We start from the raw sequence: 25,144 nt of genomic DNA on the forward strand, positions 1-25,144 counted from the left end.
TTATCCTACCCAGTAAAGGTTATGTCCTCCCAGCCCCGCTGCTTGCCTTCCCTGGGACTGCCCTGTGTCGGTGGGTCTCCAGGGGTATAGGCTTTGGTGCTTTCCCTGGTGGGCAGACCCCTGTGGATGTGGGCCCAACACGTCCCAAATTTATTGCCAATAGTCTTAGTCAAAGTTCTTCATAAGTAGTACACGGTATTTCTGTAACACTAGGGAGTTTTACTGATTCATTCCCCTCCTCAGTCCCGTCAGTCCCCAACTCCAGAGAAACATCCCACCTGGGGAAACAACCTTTCTCTGGGAGGTGGCCCTGGTTAAAACACAAAGCACTAAGAGGGGGAGCAAACATATTAAGAGCGGTATGCCATATATGCCAGGTCCCTTGAAACATATGCTGTGCAGATGTTTCTTCCCTACAGCGACTGTGTCAGGTAGCACGGACGGACCGGCTTCCGGCACACTGGTACAACTGCAAGTAGGGGCTCAACCTTCGTGAGGGTTTCCTTTCAGATTATCAGCTTTATTTTCTCAGACTGGTTACCTCTACATAAAAAGAGATTGGGAAACAGGTGTTCTCACTACTCCCATCTGGCAACTTCACTACTTAATAGAAACTAGATGTATTTAAGCTCCTTTGTGTTAAAAAAAAAAAAATACTTAGAAAAAGATTCTAATTGGCACAGTCATATCTTCTTTCCTCGTTGGTCAACCTACTGTAGTCAGGACACAATGTTACTGGCAGACCCCTCAGAACCACATTTGTTTACTCAACTTATCAAACCTATTTTCACTGACTATTTACTATATGTCAGTCATTATTTTAGACTCAGCTGCCACAGGATTAAGAGAATCAAGGGTATGGGAAGGAGCATGCTGTCATATTAAAACCAGTGGTCTTCATAAACCTCACTGAGAAAGTTATATTTGTGAAGATGGTGAATAATGTTAGGTGAGTGCACATCTGGGGAAACAGTGCCCCAGGCAGAGGATGAGATTAATTCCAAGACCCTGAGGTGGGAAGTTGTCTGGAGGCAATGTGGCTGCAGCAGAGCCAGTGAGGGGAGCAGAGCAGCTCAGAGGAAGACAGGCATCAGGGGTCAGCCTGTGAGGCTTTCTCTGCCACTGAAGGGCTTTTGCCTTCATTACTCTGAGTGACTGGGGAGTCACTGCAGGGATTTGAGCAGACACATAACATGGTCTGACTTAGGATTTTAAAAAATCATTATGGCTGCAGGTTGAGCATGGATGGTAGAGTGAGGCAGACTGCTTGGACCGGCTTATGCTATGCAGGTGTGATATTGGTTGTTAGGACCAGGGTAGGGATAGTAGTGTAAGGGTTGGAAGTGGTCGGTTGTGCTACATTTTGAAGGAGGAGCCACCTGAATTTGTTGTCAGTCAGGGTGTGAGAGAGGGGAAAAGCTGAGAATGTCTCCAGGGTGTGGGGTTTGATCAACTGGAAGAATGGAATTGCACCCACTGAGACAGGGAGGTCTGTGAGTGGAGCAAATTGGGAAGGAAAGAGAACATTAGAAGTTGACATTTTGAAATGTCCAAATGGAGACATTCTGAATGGATAAGTACAATATTATTTTACTTATGTACTTTACCAAGAGCAGTGAAATTCATAGACAGAAAGTAGACGAGTTTGCCAGGGTTCTGAAAGAGTGGAGGAATAGGAACTTAGTGCTCATTGAAGCATCCATCTTATCTAAAAACTGCTGTTTGAAACTTTAACCCTGCTATTTTGGCTTCTGTAAACGCTTGCTTGCTTAAATAATAAGGAAAGTAAGACTACTCCCACTCCAGAGAGGCCATAAACTATGCCCCAGACAGAGTTGTCAGTGCTGGCGCCAGGCCAGGCCTTGAGATATGGTCTCATGGCCCCTTCCCAGCACGCAGGCTTTCTTTCTCAGAAGGCCTGGAAGTCTCATTCCAAATTTGGGAGACAAAGAACTGGAAAATGTATAAACAGAGAGAGTTTCCTCCATGTTGGGGGGGGTACAGAATTTGAAAAACACAATTTTCTCTGGGCCTGCGCAGAATTTAATAATAAAATGTAACTGCCTTTCTCTAAGTGAGGCTTGGGTTTTCTCCCGTCTTCTGTAACACAATGTATTCAGAGTTTCCGTTTGGGAAGATGGAAAAGTTCTTGAGACACATGGTGGTGATGGTTACATAACACTGCCAAGGTACTTAATGCCAAGGGTATAAACTGTACACTTAAAAATTGTTAAAATGCTACTGTAAGAAAGTAAAATACTTGGTTTCTGAGGCTGTCTTCCTTTCAGCTTGCATTTCCCCCATGGTCTTCAAGCTCCTGCTAGAGATATGCTAACTCATTAGAGGAATTCCCTTTGAGACTTGAGATTTTGGAAGAATAGCCCCTTGCCAGAAGGTGCCTCTCCCAAGGAGATGGGGAAGTTGGTGCAAAATAGTGAGTGTTTATCAAACGTCAGCAGGACTCATCAGAGAGATTTTGAGATTTCTTGCTCTTCCTCAGATCCCTGAGGGTGCCCAGAGATGTCTGCTGCCACTAATCACCTCTTGTCCCTCCCATTTTCCCTTCCCTGATTTAAAAGAAGCCTTACCTTGGGCTGGAGGAAGATGGATTTGAGGAACCTCTAAGGCCCCCACCTTCCCAATTGGGCACCATCTTGATCAATAAACCTTTCCTTACTCCAAACTGACATTTTGAATATTGGCCTTTTGAAATGTTGGGCATACTCACTTTTAAACTGGTCACAGTTCATTTTATGATATATAAGTTTAACCACAATAAAAATATCAAAGAGAACAAAATAATGAAGAAAGATGAAGCCCTTTACATTTCTCTAGTGATAGGATTGATTTGTTATTTGTGGTGGGCCCCATCAACAATGCCTGGTAATTTATACTAATGAGACATTCAAGACGGAGATTGGTCATGCCAAAAAGACTAACCAGGGAAATCAAGAGGTGGGGCTTTGGGCCACATGATGTCAGCCCAGTGGGGAGGAAAGCTGGAAACTGTGTTCAACCAAATGGGCAATAATTCAATTTATCACATCGAGGTAACAAACAAAGCCTCATTAAACCCTGGACACTGGAGCTCAGGGGTGCTACCTGGTTGGCAAGACTCTGAGTATTGTGTCACAGTGTGTCGAACTTCATGGGGAGAGGACAAGAAGCTTTCATATGGGATGCTTCAGTATTCCCTATGTCTATCTTCTTTTCACTAGTCCTAATTTGTATTCATTTTTGGTTTTGGTTTGTTTTATACATTTTTTTTCTTTATTGATTAAGGTATTACATATGTGTCCTTATTGAAAGGGCGAGGACTATGCCCTCCATCTTACCATGGGTCCTCCATTTTTGGGCAGGGCCATGTGCTCAACAAGGCTTCTTCCCAGAAGCCCAAGCCTCTGCTAGCCACACCCAGGATTTCTCTGGACTAACCAATGACAATCAAGGGAAGTGCACGCCATAGAGATGACCACATCCTGTGTAAGGAGACACCGACTTGCACCTGGCCAATCGGCAGGGCACACGGGCCCCTCTCCTACCCTTACTCCACCCCCCTATAAAACTCCTCTTTACACCGGGCTAGGCCTCTCTCTGCCACCTGCTGCTGTGTCAGTAAGGAGGGTAGGGGAGCCACACCCGGGTTTGAATAAAAGACTCTCTGCTTTTGCATCGGACTCGGCTGGCTCCCTGGTGTGGTCTTTTGGGGATCCTGAAATCTGGGCATAACACTTATTGCCTATTGCCACCCCCCCGCCCCCCACTCATACCCTCACCTCCCTGGTGTCTGTGTCCATTGGTTAGGCTTATATGCATGCATACAAGTCCTTTGGTTGATCTCTCCTCCTTACTCAGGCCCTCCCCTACCTTCCCTCTGAGGTTTGACGGTCTGATCAATGCTTCACTGTCTCTGGATCTGTTTTTGTTCATCTGTTTATGTTGTTCATTATATTCCACGAATGAGGTAACTCATGTGATATTTATCTTTCTCTACTGTAATCAAACTGTAACCATACATACAACACTGTCCTAAGTTCTGTGGCTCATGCTGGTGATTCTTCAACCTGAGGAAATGCCCTCATTCTGAGTCACTTGAGCAAATGATTGAATGTGAGGGAGACCCTGAGTTTGTGGCTTACTGGTCTGAAGTGAGGGTGGCCTTGGGGCCTTCTGAACTTGTGGCTGGTGTCTTAAGTCAAAACAGCCTTCCCGGTACTGGTCCCTCACACTCTGTGGTTATGTAAACTCTTTGTAATGAGGAAGGGCATTGGATGAAGTCAAGCCAAGTTGGAGCCCCTCAAAGGCCTCCTAAAATCACCAGGAAGGTCTGGGTTGAGGATAATCCCTTAGAGTTGGCTGGTATTGGTGACCAGATGCCAAATGTCATGGCATGTGAGATGCTTCAGAAGGAGGCATGGCCTTGGTTACCGTGGCTCTCTGCAGCTGAGGCCGGTCCCTATGGGGGCTGATGCTGAGGGCTAAGTGGTACCCCAAACACTTGGAACATGTCCCTCATAACTAAAAGGATAACTTTTCTTTTTATTGTGGTAAAATAACATAACATAAATTTACCGTCTTAACCATTTTTGTTGTTGTTGTTGTTTTTAATCCTCACCAGAGGATATTTTTCCATTGATCTTTTAGTGGATGAGAGAGGGAAAGACAGCGAGAAACACATCGATTGATTGTCTACTGCACCAGCACTGACCAGGGCCCCGAGACAGGGAGGAGCCTGCAACCAAGCTACAATCTGGTGACGAGAATCAAACTGGGACCCTTTGGTGTGCAGGCTGATATTCTATCCACTGAGCCAACCAAGGTCCTGTCCATCTTAACCATTTTAAGTGTTGAGTTCAATAGTTAAGTACATTCACAGTGCTGAGAAACAAGCACCAACATGCATCTCCAGAACTCTTTTTTCATCTTGCAAAATAAAACTCTTTATTTTCCAATTAAACACTAACTCTCAATTCCCTCTTCCCCCAGCCTTTGGCAATGAAAATTGTACTTAATGTCTCTATGAATATGACTACTTTAGGTGCCTCATATAAGTGGAATTATACACTATTTGTCCTTTCATCTTGGTCTATGTAATTGACGGAGGAGATGTTACATAGAATGGAAAAAAATTATCTGGATAATTGAGAATCATACATCCAATTATCCTAAGAAAGTCCCAGTTGGTAACTACTTATTCAAACTCAGTATTAATACCATCCCATTAAAATTTCAAAATACCCTTGCATGCATACAACATTGAATGGTAACCTATTTTCTCAAAAATATGGCCAAGGTCATGAATCAGGAAGTATATGGAAAAATAGAGAAGAATCATGGGGAAAGTGCAAAAAGAATAAATAACAACAAAGAGAGAGCTATCATTGTTTTTTAAGAATAGAAACAAGACTGCTCATGACCAAGAATCCTGGGCAATGCATAAGGAAAGTATGAGGGGTAGACTGAAATATGCTGTATAATCCTGAAGGGGTTATGACATAATTTGCGAGTCCAATACAATCTCTCAATTCCATTATAGCTGTTCTAAGAGGGAAAATTGTGTGAGCAGAAAGCATTAAGCCATATAGATACTTATGAATTGTGTGACTGCAGATTCAGAATATCTGGTTGCACGTGTATGATTTTGCTGCTTTTTCCACTCTATAAACCAAAAATGATAGCACAGGTGTAGAGATCAGACTATTCTTCTGATCATCCTCCATAGGGCCCTCTTGATGTCTCTGTTCCTCAGGCTGTAGATGAAGGGGTTCAGCATGGGGGTGACCACAGTGTACATCACTGAGGCCACTGCATCCTTCCTTGGGGAATATGACACAGCTGAACTGAGGTACACACCAAGGCCTGTTCCATAAAATAAGCAAACAACTGACAAGTGAGAGCCGCAGGTGGAGAAGGCTTTATATTTTGAACCCGATGATGGCATTCTCAGAATGGAGGACACAATTCTATAGTAAGAGAAAAGGATCCCCGAGAGTGGGACACCACCAAAGATGGCTCCAGTAAAGTAGATCAATATGTCATTGGTGGAGGTGTCAGAACAGGCAAGGTTGAAGAGTTGAGAAGGGTCACAAAAGAAATGAGGGATTTCCACATCTGCACAGAAGCCAAGTTGTGACACCATCAAGTAGTGCAGCTGTGAGTCCAAAAGGCTGAAGAAATATGACAACAGGACCAACAAGCCACAGAGGCGAGGGCTCATGATGACCAGGTAGTGTAGGGGATGACAAATGGCCACCAACCGGTCATAGGCCAGCACAGCCAGGAGTAGACTTTCCAAACATGCAAGAAGAGAAAAAAAGGTAACCTGAGTCAGGCAGGCTGCATAGGTGATGGATTTGCTGTGTGTCTGGAGGTTCAGCAGCATCTTGGGAACTGTGGTGGTGCTGAAACTGATGTCAGCCAAGGACAAATTGGAAAGGAAGAAGTACATAGGTGTGTGGAGGTGGGAGTCAGACATGACAGCCAGGATCATGAGTAGGTTCCCGAGCATGGTCACCAGGTACATGGACAGGAACAGCCCAAACAGAAGAGGCTGCACTTCTGGATCATCTGAGAGTCCCAAGAGGAAGAATTCTGAGCCCCATGTTCGATTCTGTGGTTCTATGCAGATAGGACACATTTTGAAAAAGAAGAGAGCGCTAAATAAATGAAGCAAGTGTAGAGGCGCCCATATTTTGGATTCAAGCAATTCACAAATACAGTATTTACACTTGAGGACCACATACCCTCCTCGCTCATTACCTTCAGCAACATGACTACATTGTTAACTCTTTTTAGAACTCTTTCCTTATTGATGTCTGGGCTATTCATCTGTTTCTATAGACAAACACTTTAGAGTCACTGGGTCAAAGAATATTAGAGAAGAAAGGACATGTTGAGGTAAAAAGTTCATGAGCGCATCAAAATATCAGCCCTCAACTTTTGAAGAAAAAGATATGAAATGAGATATATTATTTTATAAGACAAATATTATAATTGAAAGAAACAAAGAAGCAGTTGAAAGTACTTTATCTCACCCAAATGCAGTATAAGAAGTTTCCTTATTTTTAAATATAGTCTAGAAAGAGCTAAAACCACATTAACTCTATTCTAACCTAAAATAAAATGTTCATAATGAGATAGCATTTTGACATGGCAAATATCTTTAAGGGTTTTCATCTTTATTTGGTTTTTGACATCCATTTTCATGGAGGTAAGTGCTCACTAAAATGGGTGGGTTGTCTGATAAAAGTCCCTCAAATATAACTCATATATAAATATTTGGTCTTGGTAGACCACATATTTTGAAAAATATGTGTGTTTTTTCTTTTGTTCTTTTATTTGTCTTCTTTAATATATTTTTACTGATTTCAGAGAGGGAGTGAGAAATAGAAACATCAATGATGAAATAGAATCATTGATTGGCTGCCTCCTACACACCCCCTACTATGGATCAAGCCCACAAACTGGGCATGTGTCCTTGACCAGAATCAAACTGGTGACCCTTCGTTGTGCAGGTCAACGCTCTATCCACTAAGCCAAACCAACTAGGGGGGAAAATATGTTTTTGTTAACTGAACAAAATCATACAGCATCACTGATCCTGAAGATGATAGCAATTTACAATGCCTCAATGGTTAAATAATAACTAACTTTCATGAATACTCTGTACTTACTTTTCTTTTTGAAAGGTTATTTTCTAACAGTGATACACAAACCAAGAAAAACATCTGAGGTTCAGTTTGCACTTTACTGTTTAGTTTTATAGTGGATGGGTAACACTTCTTAAATTTGTCTCTAATCAGAAACATTTGTGACGGGTTAATTTCTCATCAAAAGCAACCCTCCAAAGAACAGTGGAGAAATTTAGGGCAAAGTTTCCTTAAACTTTAAGTTGGCTTTCTTATGCCAGCTTCAGAGCTTTCCAAGTCAGTTCTCCGTCACAGAGGGATTGCATTTCTCCTAAATTAGTCCCCGGAAGGCAACTCAGGTCATTTCTCTTGACAGGTCAAAACAGAAGTGCTATTTTCTCTAAATATTTATTCCTTTGTGTGACATGCTAGATTCCTTTGTGTATAGCTGATCATTTCTATTTTATAAACACTGCCTAAATTTACATTCACTATATCATAAAAAACTATTTTTGCTTTAAAAAATGATGTAACGGGAAAGATCAAAAGGAAAAAGAACAAAGACCACTATTGCAAACACCTGGGTACTTTGCTCCTCTGTAAAAGGGGTATATTAATTAAACTGACCTCATAGGGTTGCTGTAAGAAATAACATTGAATTATAAATATAAAATATTAAGCACTGGTTATCAATGAAAGTTGATCATTATAATTACCTATCCATCTTTTAAGCTTAATGATGGGCTGGCCATAACCTAGAACCAATTAAATCAGAATTTCTACACATATGTATTTTGGGTATATTAACATATAGCCAGTGGAGGGAACTATTGCCAGGCTATTTATAAATGTATTAAGTTATCAATTATTATCAATGTCATTTTACCCATTACCCATATAAAAATACAAATATTTAATAACACATGCTGAAGAACTCATATTTATTATTGATAAAACTTGAAGTTATTTTGCTATTCCTGCATGGTCTTCTCCTGTGCTTAGTTGTCCGAAGGGAAACATTGTCATGGATTTGCTGGATGAATTCTCTTTTCAATATTTTATGATGTTAGCCTTACGCTATGTACACATAAGCAGTTTCCTTGAAAATTTATCTAAAAACTCCCATGTTACACATATTGTTCCCTGAGTTCTTATTTTTACCACAGCATTGCATTTCAGGTCTCTCTGTGAAATGCATACATCACTTTCAGCACTTTAAATGATGATTAGTATTACCTGATGGATAATCATTTTCCTTTTCAATTTTTTATTATGCCAGGGCTAAGAAAATTCTTAAGTTCCTTTCCACATCAAACAAGTGAGAATTTTCTAAAGATATATTTAAAAACATATAATTGATTGAGTTATAAAAATTGACATATGTGCCATTTTGCTATTAATTACCTATACTTGTTTTCCCAATATAAGAATGAGACAAAATCAACTACATGCTCTCATTGCCAAGGTATAAAGTTAGAAAGTTCCATGAAGTCTGACTAGCAAGAGTCTTCATGATAGAGCCCCAGGAAAATGAACTTCTTGTACAGGGAATTACGTTTTCATATCTTGGTTTTACAAAATATACTGAGAAATGCATTGCTACTCGTAGGAAAACTATGATCCACAACATTAATGTATTAAAGGTTCCAGTAAACCACTTGGTGCATTTTGCTAATTCACAGATGAACTCATCAAATCCCAAGGAAAAGAACTGCTGATTGTGCCTTCATTTGCTCATCTGAGACTAAAGCCGGTTTGGAAAGAAATAATCATTGTGCTGCAGTGGAGGGGACAGAGCCTGGGGTGGGAAGCAGGAGACCTGTGTCTGAGTCCCACAGCTGTCACCACAAATGGCAAGTGTGGGTAAGTCCTGCCACCTGTCTGTGCAGGTATCTCTTACATAGAAATGGGAGAACAACACCCGTCTCTGCGAAATGTGTGGCACCAAACAGAGGTTTGTCCCTATAGACATTCACTGATGTCTTTAAATCAGATTGGAAGAGTGGGCTTGTTGATGAAAATCAACCCCAGGAAAGGCTGAAGGACGACATTTTATTCTATGATACGGTAGAGAGATGAAAGCCTATCATGTGCCAGGTAATTCACTCGTGGAATGAGTGGATATCCTGAAATGTGTCTCAGTCCACCCACCAGGATTTACTTCCCTTTCTCTTTCCCTCTCTTTTTTTATTTTTTCATTTTTATGAAAATCTCCACCATTTCTCTTTGTATTTAAATCTGTGGATTCTACTAAATAGAAATGAAAGTTTTCTTAGAAAATCTGTACATAGATGCGCACAAACACTGTTTTCTCCTCTGCTAGCCCCAGGAGAGGAGGCATTGCTGGAAGGAGGGAAAGTACAGGAGAGAAAGCCCTGGGGGTGAGGAAGCCTTATCACCCAAGCTCTGTCTCTGAGACCCAAGGAAGCGTCTATTCAATATTTAGCAGAGACTGTTGTTGTCTCTGCCACACAGAGTATAGGCCCTGGGGGATCAGAAAAAAATGAGACTCAGATGGTTCCCTCCAGCTATTCAGATTCTACCTTTATAAGGACAAAAATATCTGAAACGTTCCATACTGGTGCCCTCCCAGCTGTTTGCCCCAACTCTCCTGTTTGTCCTAATGATGAAAAAAAAAAAATACTCCTGACAGTCCCTTCTCCATCCAGCGCCTCCACAGTACTCACTGGGCAGTTCTGTCCCTGCTGGAGTCTGACCAAGGAGTGGGAATCCACTGCCCCTGTTCTGCCTGGCAAGCAATGAAGGTTCAGCTTCCATCAAGTCTGGCAGGACGTCAGAGTTAGTCATGGGCTCCTGATGCAGTGGATGCAAGAGGAGAAGACTCAGATGTGAAGCCCCTGGACTGAGACGGGAACCTGAAGGGCTGGAGGCACAGCTGCTTATCTATTGCTGCTTGGCCCTGGGAGCTCAATGCACAGAGCTCATAATTAGTCAAATGGGTCCGAGTTATCTCAATCTCTGAGGACCGGCTGTTGTTAATAGAAGATGAAAAGGGAATGTAATTTTTCAGGTTTGAGGCCTTCCTCTTCTCAGGAGAAAGCTCCCCTGTACTTCTCACTTCCAAGTTGCAGGAATTATATAAATTTAAAGAATTTTTTCAATTGAAAACCAGCAATATGTGCCATGTATGTCTGCACATTCATTGAATTGACCATTCCATGGAGGGATAATTATGTTTTCTATACCAAGAATATGATCTCATTTCTATTTTCTCATTTAATATTTATGCCTCTAAAGAGAAACTTCCTTTTTTTCTATAGTCTAGCTTTGGGGTTTGGGATTTTATGTGTTGAGATGTGGTTTCTCTCTTCTTATTTATAAAGGCAATCAAAGTTCTACTTTTTCTGTGGAATTTAAGCATATTTTTACATTAGACAACCATTTATTTTGATATAACAAATTGACAATTTTCTTAAATCCTATGGGGGTTTTCACAGATGTCTGTGTTCTGAATGTAGGGCTATAGTCATCTCGTCTTTTCTTTTTCTATTTGTTAAATTAAATTTACTGGGGTGACATTGTTTAACAAAAATTATATAGGTTTCAGGGTACAATTTTTTTTTTAATATCTTTTTATTGATTCAGTGAGGAAGGTAGAGGGAGAGAGAGAAACATCAATGATGAGAATTATTGGTCAGCTGCCTCCTGCACACCCCCTTTTGGGGATCAAGCTCACACCGCAGGCATGTGACTTTAACCAGAATCCAACCTGGGACCTTTCAGTCTGCAGGCTGATGCTCTATCCACTGAGCCAAACTGGCTAGGGCTCAGTGTACAGTTCTATAATACATTATATGTATATTGTATTGTGTTCTCACAACCCCAAGTCAAGTCTCCTTCCATCAACTTTTATCCTGAAACCCTTTACCCTCATCTACTGCACCCCAAACCCTTTTCCTTCTGATAATCACCATTCTGTTGTTAGTGTCTATGAGGAGGGTTTTATGCTTAATCCCTTCACCTTTTTCACCCAGCCCCCCAAACCCTTCCCTCTGACATCTGTCAGTCTGTCATCTGAATCTATGAGTCTATTTACATTTTGTTACTTAATTTTGTTCATTAGATTCCACATATAAGTGAAATAACATGGTAGTTTTCTTTCTCTGACTGGCCTATTTCACATAGCATAATATTCTCCAGGCTAACAAATATATAATAGAAAAAAATAAAAGAAAAAAAATTAAAAAAATACTCTCCAGGTTCATCCATTCTGTCATAAGAGATAAAACTTCCTTTTTTCCCCCTTAAATCCTCACCAACGGTATGTTTTTATTAATTTTAGAAAGAGAGAACAGGAAAGAGTAAGAGGGACATTGATGTGAGACATGTCAATTGGGTTGCCTCCTGCACGCACCCTGACCAGGGATTGAACCCACACCCTAGGTATGTACCCTGGCTGGGAATCGAACTTGCAACCTTTTGGTGTATGGGACAATGCTCCAACCAACTCAATCACACAGCTATGGCAAATTTTCTTTTGTTTTTATGACCTTTATTATGCTGAGGTGTGTTCCCTCTACTCCTACTTTACTGAGTTTTTATCATAAAAGGGTGCAACATTATATCAAATGCTTTTTCTGCACCTATTGACATGATCATGCGGTCTTTATCCTGTGATGTCCCAGGTTTATTGACTTGTGACTGTTGTACCAACCTTGCATGCCTGGAATAAATTCCACTAAATTGGAGTGCATAATCTTTTTAATGTGTCTCTGAATTCCATTTGCTAATATTTTGTTGAGGAATTTAACATCTATGTTCATCAGGGATATTGGCTATAATTTTCATTCATTGTACAGTCTTTATCTGGATTTGGAATCAGGATGATGCTGGCCTCTTTAAAGGAGCTAGGGAGTCTTCTCTTTTCTTGAATATTTTGGAACCATTTGAGAAGAATAGGTTTTAGTTCTTCTTTAAATAGTTAGTAAAATTCACCTGTAACATAATCCGGTCCAGGACTTTTGTTTGTTGGGAGTTTTTGGTTACTGCTTCAGTTTCATTAGTTGCAATCTATCTATTCAAATTTTTTCCTGATTCAGTTTTGGAAAATTGTACATTTCTAGGAATGTGTTCATGACATCAATATTGTTTTATTTATTGGGATATAGCTGTTCCTACTACTTTCTTAATATCCCTTGTATTTATATGGAGTAAGTTGTTATGGCTCCTCTTTAATTTCTGATTTTCTTTATTTGATTCCTCTCTTTCCTTCTTGATAAATCTGATTAAAAGTTTTTCAATCTCATTTATCTTTTCAAAAAGAAAACAGCTCTTGGTGTCATTGATCTTTTGTATTTTTTTAGACTCTATTTTATGTATTTCTGCTCTAATCTATAGTATTTCATTTCTTTTACTCACTTTGGGCACTGCTTTTTGTTCTTTTTCTAGTTCTTGTAAGCATAAGGTTAGATCATTGATGGTGAACCTTTTGAGCTCGGCGTGTCAAAATTTTGAAAAACCCTAACTTAACTCTGGTGCCATGTCACATATAGAAATATTCATAATTTTTTTTAATATTTGCAACCATAGTAAAAAAAGGTTTATATTTTTGATATTTATTTTATACTAGTGGCCTGTTGCACAAAAAGATTCATGCAATAGGCTTTCCCTTCCCCTGGCTGCAGGCACGGGTTTTCCTCTGGCACCCGGGACCCAGGCCTTTGCTCTGGTCGGAGATGCCTTCAAGCCTTCGCTGCTCCGGCCAACCGCCCCCGGCCGGGTCGCACATGGGGCACCTGGCCGGGCCTGTGGATTGCTGCTTCCCCACCCAGGCACCCAGGGCCGGGTCACACACGGGATGCCCGGATGACGGCCAGGCAGGCCAGCCGATTGCTGCTGCACCACCCAACCGCCCCGTGTTGGGTCGCACACAGGATGCCCACCGCCCCGGGTCGCAGATAGCAAGCCTGGATGGTGGCGGGGTCGCAGATAGCAAGCCTGGATGGTGGCGGGGTCGCAGATAGCAAGCCTGGATGGTTAATTTGCATATCATGCTGATAAGTCAGTGGGAGGCGTAGCGAAGGTATGGTCAATTAACATGTTTGTCTATTATTAGATAGGATATTTAAATGCCATTTAACAAAGAAAAATCAACCAAAAAATAAGTATAAAATGAAGAAAAACAGAAAAACAATGTACTTTGGTGCTGAAGATTGTCTGCTAATTCTTCGATTGCAGGTTCATACTTGGTGCACTTCAAGGCCAAGCAAGCGCCACTAACTTCATCTGTTAGCCAGTTTCTTTTTTTCATTTTAATATTATTTAATGCTGAGAACAAAGTCTCACATAAATATGTTGATGAAAAAATTGTTAGCAAAGCCATCGCTAGATTTTTTATGTCGCTAAAAGTGTCAGGTAATCTGTTCCAAGCACTCAAAATTTCTTGTTCGTAGTTGCACTCTTCTTCATTACTCAAACGATTTCATTCCAGATTTTCAAGTTTCGACCTTAAGTCGACAAACACATGAGGCCAAATGCTAGCTTGAAAATCTGCAAGTTGCATCTCTAAATCATCAATTTGCATCCATTGGAAATCCTTTAATGCCAAAGTACTATGAACAACTACATCTGGATACTTAATTATTTTAATGGTCTGTTCTAGGCTTCTAAATTGGTCAAATCTTTCGCTGAACTGTTCTAATAACAAGTTTATTATATTCTGGTAATAAGTATGGACTCCATCACACTTGTTGTAGTGGCCTTTTTGAAATACTTTTTTATCTGAGGAAAATACTTATAAGTTTTAGTTTCAATATCTCGCTTGAAAATTTTAAGTTTACTTAAAAAAGATTTGATGTATCTAAACATAGCGTCAATACTTTTGCCAAAATCTTGTAAATTTTAAGTTCAGTTCATTCATATAAACAGAGAGATCTGTAAAAAAACATCAAATTGCTGACCCACTTATGATCATTATTCTGAGGAAACATGCCAGATCCTTATTCTCAATAAATACCGTAATTTCTTCAAAGCACCCCACAAATCGCTCAACTACTTTACCTCGACTCAGCCATCTCACATTATTGGACATCAGTAGTCCACTGTTGGTTGAATCAACTTCCTGTAAAAGTGCAGAAAATTCTCGCTTGTGAAGGAGTTGAGAAGCTATAAAATTCACAATTTCTGTTACAACTGACATTAAATCATTCAATTCTGAGAATCCCGATTTGGCATACAACACCTCCTGATGGCTAATACAATGAAAAGGTACAAGTGGATGTCTAATAGCTTCCATAAATAATTTCAGGAATCTCACATTTTTTCCCACCATATTTGGTGCCCATCTGTCATGACTGACACAATTTTAGAGATATCAATGTTTAGGTCACTGAATGTTTTCATAACAACCTTACATATTTCGTTTCCTGATGTACTTATTGGCATTGATTCTAACTTTATCAACTCTTCTCTCATTGTGAGACCACCAGAATATCTAGCAATAATGGCCAACTGAGCATTTGATGTGACATCAGTAGTTTCATCAAGAGAAATCAAAAAATATTTACAACTATTTAAGTCTTTTTTTAATTGATGTTGTACGTTTTTGTTTTTTTTAAGATCTATTATTCTGTGTTTGATAGTATTTCTACTGAGTGGTAACTCAGAAATTCTTTTAATAATATCATCTTTATTTTTCATATCATGAAATAGAGCTGGTGCACATCTTAGAAATGTTTCCTTAATAAATTCTCCATCACTGAGGGCTTTTCCATGCTGAGCTATGGAGGGAGCAATACAGTAACTAGCTGATGTTAAATTTGTAGAGCATCTTACAAATTTAATAATGGAATTTGATTGACTTTTTAGGGGTGTAGCTGCCTAGAAATGTATTCCTTCCTTTCATCGATACTTTTTTCAAGAGCTGACAATGATTAGTTTCAAAATGTCTCTTTACATTCCACATTCTGCTTACTACCAGTTCATTACACAGTATGCACAATGATCTGTTGTTTCTGTCAACAATCCTGTACATCTCGGTCCATATGTCTTGAAAGGGTTGGCTACTGCTACTTCCACTTCCTTTATCATTCAATCTTGCTTTTTTAATTTTTTGATTCTCCATCACAAGGCTGCAAAAATAAATAAATATAAATCACGGCATTTTTTATAAAAGGTTGATAGGTATCTTACCTATTAACTTTTTGCAGTGTTGTTGCACTGACTCCTGGTGCAAAACAATTCAAACATAGTATGTATAGCCAACAAATATATGGTGCTGTAATCAATTATCCGAGAAGCAGAATGTCTCGTCGAGCACTGTTGCACTGTATATCTTTTTCTTCTAACCCTCCCACTCCTGTCTCCTAACGAACATGGCGATCAAGTGCGTCCGTTTGTCAAATGCACCTGAACGCACGGGAAGCTTACCCGAGGCACAGGTTGACAATAACGAGGCCGATTCCAGAATTGGGCATTTTGTCACTCGAGTAAAAATAAATGTCAGGAGTAAAGATTAATTTATAGTGCAATTCTTAACCTTTTTATATTAATGTCAATATTGGAACAATGTATCTTGGATGTTTTCACTATGTATCTTTGCTACACAACACCGATGTACATGTTTACATCCGGTTTTAGAATTGCATTATTGATCATGAGTAATGTGAGTAATAATATTACTTGAGTGAGGCCCAACTCTGGCCGTTGCGAGAGACAAATATTTGAATTATGCAATTTTTTGTCTCTGTCGATACGTGTCACCCTAAATGAGTTCGCGTGTCACCTCTGACACGCATGTCATAGGTTCACCATCACTGGGTTAGATTGTTTATTTCAGATTTTTCTTGTTTCTTGAGATAGGTCTGTAATGCTATGAATTATGTCTTGGGACTGCTTTTGCTGTTTGTTTCCAGGTATCTTTTTATTTCCTCCCTGATCTCCCCATTAAACCATTCATTGTTTAGTAATATACTATTTAGCATCCATGTCTTCCTTTGTTTTCTTTTTTTTTCTTGTGATTAGTTTTAGTTTTATACCATGATGCTCATAGAAGATGCTTGATATGATATCAAACTTCTTAAATTTATAGAGACATCTTTTGTTTGTTGGGAGTTTTTTTGTTATTGCTTCAATTTCATTAGTTCTAATCTGTCTATCAGGATATTTTTTCCTGATTCCATTTGGAAGATTGTACGTTTCTAGGAATGCACCTAATTTTATCTTACCATTTGTAACAGCATGGATAGAACTGGAGAGCATTATGCTAAGTGAAATAAGCCACTCAGAGACAGATAAATATCACATGATCTCACTCATTTATTGAATATAATGAACAACACAAACTGATGAACAAAACCAGATCCAGAGAGAAAGAAGCATTGATCAGACCATCAAACCTCAAAGGGAAGGTAGGAGAGGGTGGGGGTATAGGGGATAGATCAACCAAAGGCCTTGTATGCATGCATATAAGCCTAACCAATGGACACAGACAACAGGGGGGTGACGGTTAGAGTTCGGGGGGTTAAGGGGGTAAAAGGGGGATAAGTACACATATGTAATACTTTAATCAATAAAGACATTTAAAAAAAATAAAACATGTATATACAGTAAAGGCCTTTTTAACAAAATAAATCTTTATTGTTGAAAGTATTGCATAAGTCCCTTTTTTCACTCATTGCACACTCGCGCGCCCCCAAGCCTTCACAACCATATTGTCTGTGTCTATAGGTTATGTATATATGCATAGGAGTTCATTGGTTGATCTCTTCCCCCACTTTCTGCGCCACCACCAGTCACTCTCCCCTGCCTTCCCTCTGAGGCTTGACAATCCAACTGCATTCAGTCATGTATACATCCAGATAGTATCCTAAGGCTAGTTTCTAGCTCAGGGTAGGCAAGTGAGATGAACAGTCCAAGGACAGGGAAGAGGGTTAGGGTCTCTGATTCCACAATCCAGCTGTTGGGTCCACTGGCAGTTGCATCTTCTCGACAAACTCCTCCAACAGACCCAGTCACCAGTGTTTATAGAATGCCCAGGGCACTCCAATAAAATCCACAATTGAAAACCAGTGAACTTTATTCCTCAGAAATTACCTGAATAAATATATTTGACAGATGCAAATTTTGTATGGAAAATACTCTAGAACTATGGGGAAAGAAGTAAAGTTTAAGTATATACTAAGAAAATTGTGCATTTTACCTGGATATCAGAATCAATGAGGAGAACCTCTCATTCATTTACTATGATGTACAAAGGATCCCAGGATACTTTGCCAATTCAATTAAAGACAAATCAAAAGATGTAAAGTTCATATGTGAGGCATGGAGAGGAATGCAAACTATGTGACAAAAAAAGAATGTGACCAAGGAAAGAGTATTCACTGGTCTACATGTTTGGTTTTGTTGGTTTTACCAACCATACTCCAAAAAGGATTGCAGAGATATCCACATTAGAATGCCCTGCTGTAGAGCCTCCACAGGGCACTCTTAATGTCCCTGTTCCTCATACTGTAAATGAAAGGGTTCAGCATGGGGGTAACTACAGTGTACATGACTGAGGCCACCACGTCCTTCCTGGGGGAAGGCAACAGTCCTGAGCCAAAGTAATCTGCAATACCTGTTCCATAAAATAAGCAAACAACAGACAGGTGAGAACCACAGGTGGCGAAGGCTTTATACTTCCCACCTTTCGATGGAACTCTCAGAATGGAGGAAACAATTTTATAGTAAGAGCAAATGATTCCTGCAAGAGGAACACCACCAAAGATGGCGCCAACAAAATACATGACTATGTCATTGGTGATGGTGTCAGAACAGGCAAGATGAAGGAGCTGAGAAGGATCACAGAAGAAATTAGAAATGTTTACATCCTTGAAGCAGGTAAACTGTAATACAATCAAACTGTGCAGCTGGGACTCCAAAAGGCTGCTGGAAAATGACACCAAAACTAAGAAGCAGCAAAGGCGTGAGTTCATGATGCCTGAGTAGTGCAGAGGGTGACAGATGGCCACAAACCTGTCATAGGCCATCACAGTCAAAAGCATGTCATCCATACATCCAAAAAAACTAAGAAAAGACATCTGTGTCAGGCAGCCCCCATAGGAGATGACTCTGCTGTTAGTCAGGATGCCCACAGTCATCTTCGGAACAGTGGTAGAAATGAAACCGATGTCCGCCAAGGACAGGTTGCAGAGGAAGAAGTACATGGGGGTGTGGAGGTGGGAGTCAGAGCTGACAGTCAGGATGATGAGCATGTTCCCCAACACGGCAACCAGGTACATGGACAGGAAGAGCCCCAAGAGCAGAGGCTGCAGGTCCAGGTCATCTGAGAGACCCAGGAGGAAGAATTCTGAGACACATGTTAGATTCTTTAGTTCCATGGGGCTGAGACACATCCTGGAAAAGGAAAGATGCTCAGAGTAATGAAACAACTAAACAGGCAACAAGGGCTGAGTCTATATTTTCGATTCAGTCAAATCAAAGTGAAGCATTAATTCTTAAGGAGAGGTGGCAAACTCATTACCTCAGAGGAATTTTTCCTCATTGATTTCTTGGGTATTTACCTGTTTCTACATATACCTACTTTAGAGACACTAAAGTTAATAGAGTTAATAAAGTCATGAACACAGTAAATATTAGTTTCCTCCTGAAAGAAATATATGGAATAAGAAATATCTTTCTCCCTTAAAAGAAATCACTCCAGCCCTGGGCGGTACCTCAGTTGGTTAGAGAGTCGTCCTGATACACCAAGGTTGTAGGTTCAATCCCTAGTCAGGACACATACAAGAGTCAACCAACGAATGCATAAATAAGTGGAACAACAAATTGATGCTTCGCTCTCTCCCTTCCTCTCTCTTTAAAATCATTAATAAAATTTTATTTAAATCACTCCAGTTCAAAGACACTGGGAAGCAAATATACTTTAATCTACCCAAATACTATGCCAAAAAAGTCTTTAATTTGGAATATTTATGCATATGTATATCATTACCAGCATTCTAATTTAAAGTCAAATGTAATTAATCAGAATTTTTATATGATAGTTATCATCCTGGATTTTACTATCATTTGGTTTTCCCCAATATCCATCCTCAATGGAAATAAGTGCTCACTCAAATATTATTTTTCCTTTTTAATATATTTTTTATTGACTGCAGAGAGGAAAGGAGAGAGAGAGATAGAATCATCAATGACGAGAGAGAATCATCGATTGGCTGCCTCCTGCATGCCCCCTACTGGGGGGTGGGGGGATTAAGAACACAACCTAGGCATGTGCCCTTGGTCAGAATCTAACCTGCAACACTTTAGTCCACAGGCTCACGCTCTATCCACTGAGCGAAACCGGCTAGAGCTGTGTTTTCTTTTGAAAGTCTTCATAGTGACTGTACCAGTCTACATTCCCACCAGCAGTGCATGAGGGTTCCCTTTTTTCCACAACCGCTCCAACACTTGTTATTGCTTGTCCTGCTGACAATGGGCACTCTAACAGGTGTAAGGTGGTATTTCACTGCAGCTTTAATTTGTATTTCCCTAACTGCTGGTGGGGTTGGACATCTTTTCATATAGCTATTGGCTGTTTGTATGCCTTCTTGGGAGAGGTGAATTTTCAGGCCATCTGCCCACTTTTTGATTGGGGTGTTTGTTTGGTATTGAGCTTTATGAATTTTTATACATTTTGGAAATTAAACCTTTGTTGGAGCTACTTTTTGCAAATATCATCTCCCATCTGGCTGGCTATTTGTTTTGTTGTCAGTTTCTTTAGCTCTGCAGAAGCTTTTTAGTTTGATATAGTCCCATTCAGTTTTTTTGTTTGTTTGTTTGTTTTTTGGTTTTTGTTGTGTGTTTTTTTTTTTTTTTTGCCTTTACTTCCCTTGCCTTTGGGGTCAAGTTTGTAAAATGTCCTCTATGGCCCAGGACCATAGGTTTGGTACCTATATTATCTTCTATGTGATTATTGTTTTGGGTCTTATATTTAGGTCTTTGATCCATTTTAAATTCATTTTTGTACATGGGGACAAACTATAATCCAGTTTCATTCATTTTCATGTGGCTTTTCAGTTTTCCCAGCAATGTTTATTAAAGAAACTATCTTTATTCCATTGTGTGTGTCTGGCTCCTTTGTCAAATATTATCTGTCCATATATAGACTGATACATCCACTATGGAATCTAGTATGGCCAGTCCTCAAAAAATTAAGAATAGAGCTACCATATGACCAGCAATCCCTCTCCTGAGTATATAAATAAAAACTCAAAATCATGTATTTGCAAAGACATATGCACCCCTATGTTCCTTGCAGCATTATTCACAGTGGCCAAAACATGGAAACAACCAGTGTCCATGATAGAGGACTGGATAAAGAAGATGTGCTACCTATACACAATACAACACTACTCAGCCATAAGAGAGAATGAAAGAATGCCATTTGCAACAATATGGAAGGACCTTGAGAACATCATGCTATGTAAAATAAGTCAGAAAAAGCTAAGATCTATATGATTTCACTCATATGTAAGATATAAAAATGAAACTTGTAAACATAAACAGCAGTATGGTGATTGCCAGAGAGAAGCGGGTAGGGGAAGAAGGGAGTTCTAATATGTGGTGACAGGAGAAGGTTTCACTCTGGGTGGCGAGGACACAATGTAATATACAGATCTTATAACATAGAAACCCACACCTGAAACCTATGTGTTCATGTTGACCAATGTCACCCCAATCAAATAAATAAATATTTTTTAAAAGATGCAAAAATGTATTTTCAAATATTAATTCTACCCCTAGGCTTTTCAGGCAGGTTATTTATATCACACTATACAATCTCAGGGAGTCTTTGCAACTGCTCTTTGCTCTGCTTCTCTCCACATGTAGTGGCTAGGTTAAAGTGTTTAAACATGCTTCTAATTTTAAAATTTGTGAAACATTCTTTTTTCTCATCAAATCAACCAACTTATTTACAGTTGGCGTTTCACACCCAAGGGAAGACCGAAAGCTATGTCTAAAACTCAGTCTTTTTAAGTCTAGTTGAAAATTGTTTATGTCAAGCCTTCCTACTAACAGGAATTACAGTTCTCTTTAAACCAGCTCCCTGAAGACAACTTGAAACTCCCTTTCTGCTGGCCGGTAGCAATATGATTTAATTTGAGAAAAGTGCAAATAGGGAAGCACATAAAATAATATAACAAAAGCCTGGGTAGTTTCTACATTTATAAAATGGGGATAAAAATGGAACCTACTTTATAGGGTTATTGCAAGAAATTTAATTAAATCAATATAGACCAGTGACTCTCACTTCTGATTGGCCACTACAGTTACCTGTGGATCTTTTAAAATATACTGATGCCCTAGCGACAGCCTACAAACAGTTAAATAAGAATTTCTATGTGTGAGTCTGATGGTGATTCTAATGTACAGCCAAAATTGAGAATCATTGTGTTAGAATATTACCAGGCACTTAACAAATGTTTTATTAATGTTATCTATTATCATTGTACCCACTCACCATATTTAAAATGTGACCATTCAGTAATATTTGCTTCAGAACTTGTATTTCATAGAGATTTGAAATATTACCAAGAACATTTCAGTTTTGTTTCTGTCCCATTCCCCTGCATACCTGTCCCACAAAGTCAACCTTGTCAGTGAATTTGGTGGGTATATGTTCTTGCCAATGCTTCCATGGCATTAGGATTGATTTTGTACTCATAAACAGTCTTCCTGAAAATTTAGTTGTAAAGTATCATACTACACATGTTATCCCTGAAATGTTCTCATTAAAACTTCCTGTTTTTTTTTTAAAAAAAAAAACTTTCATATTTTAAATCTTTATGTGAAGTACATGCATCTAGTTTAAACCTTTAAGCTAATGATCTTATTGCCAGAGGAATAGACTTCATTTTATTTTTAATTCATTATAATGACAATTCTATGCAAATTGTGTTACCTGTCCAAATCACACAAGTGAGAATGTCTATAGGATAGATATGTGTGACGTATAATTGTCTGCTTTGTAAAAATCAGTGCACATTGAATTTTACTATTAGTTGCCTAAACTTTTCTCCAATAAACGAAATCAAATACAATCAATTACCTGCTCTTATTGTTGAGATATAGATCCAGGATGTCCCCGAAGTCTGTCTAGTAATAGTCATCTCATGATCCCATGAAATTCTCAACTTGTAGAGGAAATAATGCTTGCATATCTTAGACTTCCTAAGTGAGATGGAAAAAACATTACTATTTATAAAAAAAATCCTATAGACCGCAATATATATTCCAGAAGGACCCCTATGAAACACTTTGTCTATCCCCTGATTCATAGATGACCTCACTGAGTCCCAATAGGAGAAATCAATTATTTTGCCTCTGTTTCCTCATCTTACACCAGCGGTTCTCAACCTGTGGGTCGCGACTCCTTTGGGGGTCGAACGACCCTTTCACAGGGGTCGCCTAAGACCATCAGAAAACATATATATTATTACATATTGTTTTTGTGATTAATCACTATGCTTTAATTATTTTCACTTTGTAACAATGAAAATACATCCTGCATATCAGATATTTACATTACGATTCATAACAGTAGCAAAATTTCAGTTATGGAGTAGCAATGAAAATAATTTTATGGTTGGGGGTCACCACAACATGAGGAACTGTATTAAAGGATCGTGGCATTAGGAAGGTTGAGAACCACTGTCTTAGACAAAACAAACATGAGAAAAAATATATTTGTTCAGGTCTAGTGGATAGGAGAGATTCCTGGGACAGGACTCATGAGATGAAATTTGAGTCCTGCATCTTTCACACAGTAAAGTTAGAGTGTGTGCAGATATCTCAACCTCTCCCTGATGGCATTTTTTACCTATAAATAGGGAGACTAATACCCCCAAAAGTTTGGCAATTAATATCTTCACCTATTGCTTTTTAATCAGAATTCAATTATTCTTGCAGTAGCAGGTTATTGATTAATTTAATCTCAAGAAATATTTAATGACTTTTATTTAATCACATGGCAGAGAAGCCAAAGCCTTCCTTGTCCCAAGGAACCTGAACACGGAATGACTTGGCATCCTAAATGTGAAATCCTAAAAGTGTCTCAGTCCACGAAGTAAGATTGATCTTCTCCTTTCCCGTCCTTTAAAATTGTTCAGTATTTAAAATCGCCAGAATTTTTTGGCAATTGAATGATGTATGTCTTATAAAGGAAAATAGTAGGTTCATAGGAAGTTCATGTAATAGATACACATAGTCCCTATTGCATCATGTCTCTAGTCCTGTGGAATATTGCTGAACGGGATGAAAGGACAGGCAGAACAGCACCCAGTGGGTGGAAGCCTTTTTGCCTACTCTGTGCTGCTCTAAGCTAAGGATCTAGTTCATGTTTGACAGGGATTTTTTGTTTTTATTGGCTACTCTGTGCCAAAGACAAGATAGGCTCTGAGGAATCACAAATGAATGAGATTCAGTCACTTCCCTTCATTCAATCAGTATCTATTTGTACAAGGACTAAATAAAATGTCTTGTCAGAGCCCTACCTGGTTTGGCTCAGTAAATAGAGCATCAGCCTGTGGACTGAAGGATCCTGGGTTCAATTCCAGTCAAAGGCATATGCCAAGGTTGTGGTCTCGACCCCCAGTAGGGAGTGTGCAGAAGGCAGCCAATAAATGATTCTCTCCCATCACTGATATTTCTAACTCTCTCTCCCTCTTCTTTCCTCTCTGAAATCAATAAAAATATTCTTTAAAAATGTCCTTCAGAGATCCAGGTAAGCTCATACCTTCAAATCACAGAATATTTTAATCAAAGTGCATAAAGCTAGTCTGTTGATATTAATAATGATAGTTTAAATGTATTTTTCCTTTCTCTATACATCCATCACATACATAATCGCATATGTTCTTTCACTATATTGTTTAATCCTTGTGGCAGTGCAGTTGTGACAACTAGGGATCAACTCAGATGACAATGTTGAGGTTCAGAGATACCCAGAACTTGCCCCATATTGCACACGATAATAAGCAGAGCAGACAAAATTAAACTGAATTGTCAGTCTCCAATTGCCCATGTGATAAATTTCTTCACTCTGTTTCCTGACACTTCAGAAAGATGAACACAGAAGGTCAGGGGTCTTTACCAAAAGTACAGCTAAGATCCATCTTTTCACTGGTTTTAGTTTCCTAAATAGAACTCAAGACCCTCAATTTATGTCTCTTCTGGAAATTGAGAGGCCTAAGGTACAGAAATGAAGGAGGAGGAAGACAGTTTAAGGAGTGGGGGCAGGAGCAAGATCTGCCCTAAATTATAATCTGCTAATTTTTCTATGATCCCCACTTTGAGCTCAGCTATCCTCCTTTTCATCAGTGCAGCAAGGGGCATCCATTACTCTCTGCTGGGGTCCACAAGGAACCCCCAAAGGAAAGAGAACAGTGAACAGGGGGGTCTCTGCCTGGAGTGACCTGACAAGTTAAATGAAAGGTTGGCTTGGAAGGAGAGAATAGTGGTTATGTGTTCTGTGTCTACAGTCTGATGCCTGGATTCAAACCTGAATTCACTCCTAT

At 39.4% G+C, this 25,144-nt stretch overlaps 2 protein-coding genes across 2 annotated transcripts; both read right to left on the reverse strand.

Annotated features, from left to right (window-relative positions):
- Positions 1–5,692: 5,692 nt before the first annotated feature.
- On the reverse strand, positions 5,693–6,637 carry LOC308519548 (olfactory receptor 7E178-like; the record flags this gene model as incomplete). The annotated part of the gene is made up of 1 exon (XM_081091570.1): positions 5,693–6,637. The coding sequence occupies one exon, from the start codon at positions 6,635–6,637 to the stop codon at positions 5,693–5,695; it is 945 nt and encodes a 314-aa protein (XP_080947696.1).
- Positions 6,638–18,037: 11,400 nt separating this feature from the next.
- LOC308519560 (olfactory receptor 7E24-like) lies at positions 18,038–18,967 on the reverse strand (the record flags this gene model as incomplete). The annotated part of the gene is made up of 1 exon (XM_081091581.1): positions 18,038–18,967. The coding sequence occupies one exon, from the start codon at positions 18,965–18,967 to the stop codon at positions 18,038–18,040; it is 930 nt and encodes a 309-aa protein (XP_080947707.1).
- Between the last annotated feature and the right edge of the window lie 6,177 nt (positions 18,968–25,144).

The sequence above is a fragment of the Myotis nattereri genome, assembly GCF_964212035.1.
Source record: "Myotis nattereri genome assembly, chromosome: 5".
NCBI classification, from domain to species: domain Eukaryota; kingdom Metazoa; phylum Chordata; class Mammalia; order Chiroptera; family Vespertilionidae; genus Myotis; species Myotis nattereri.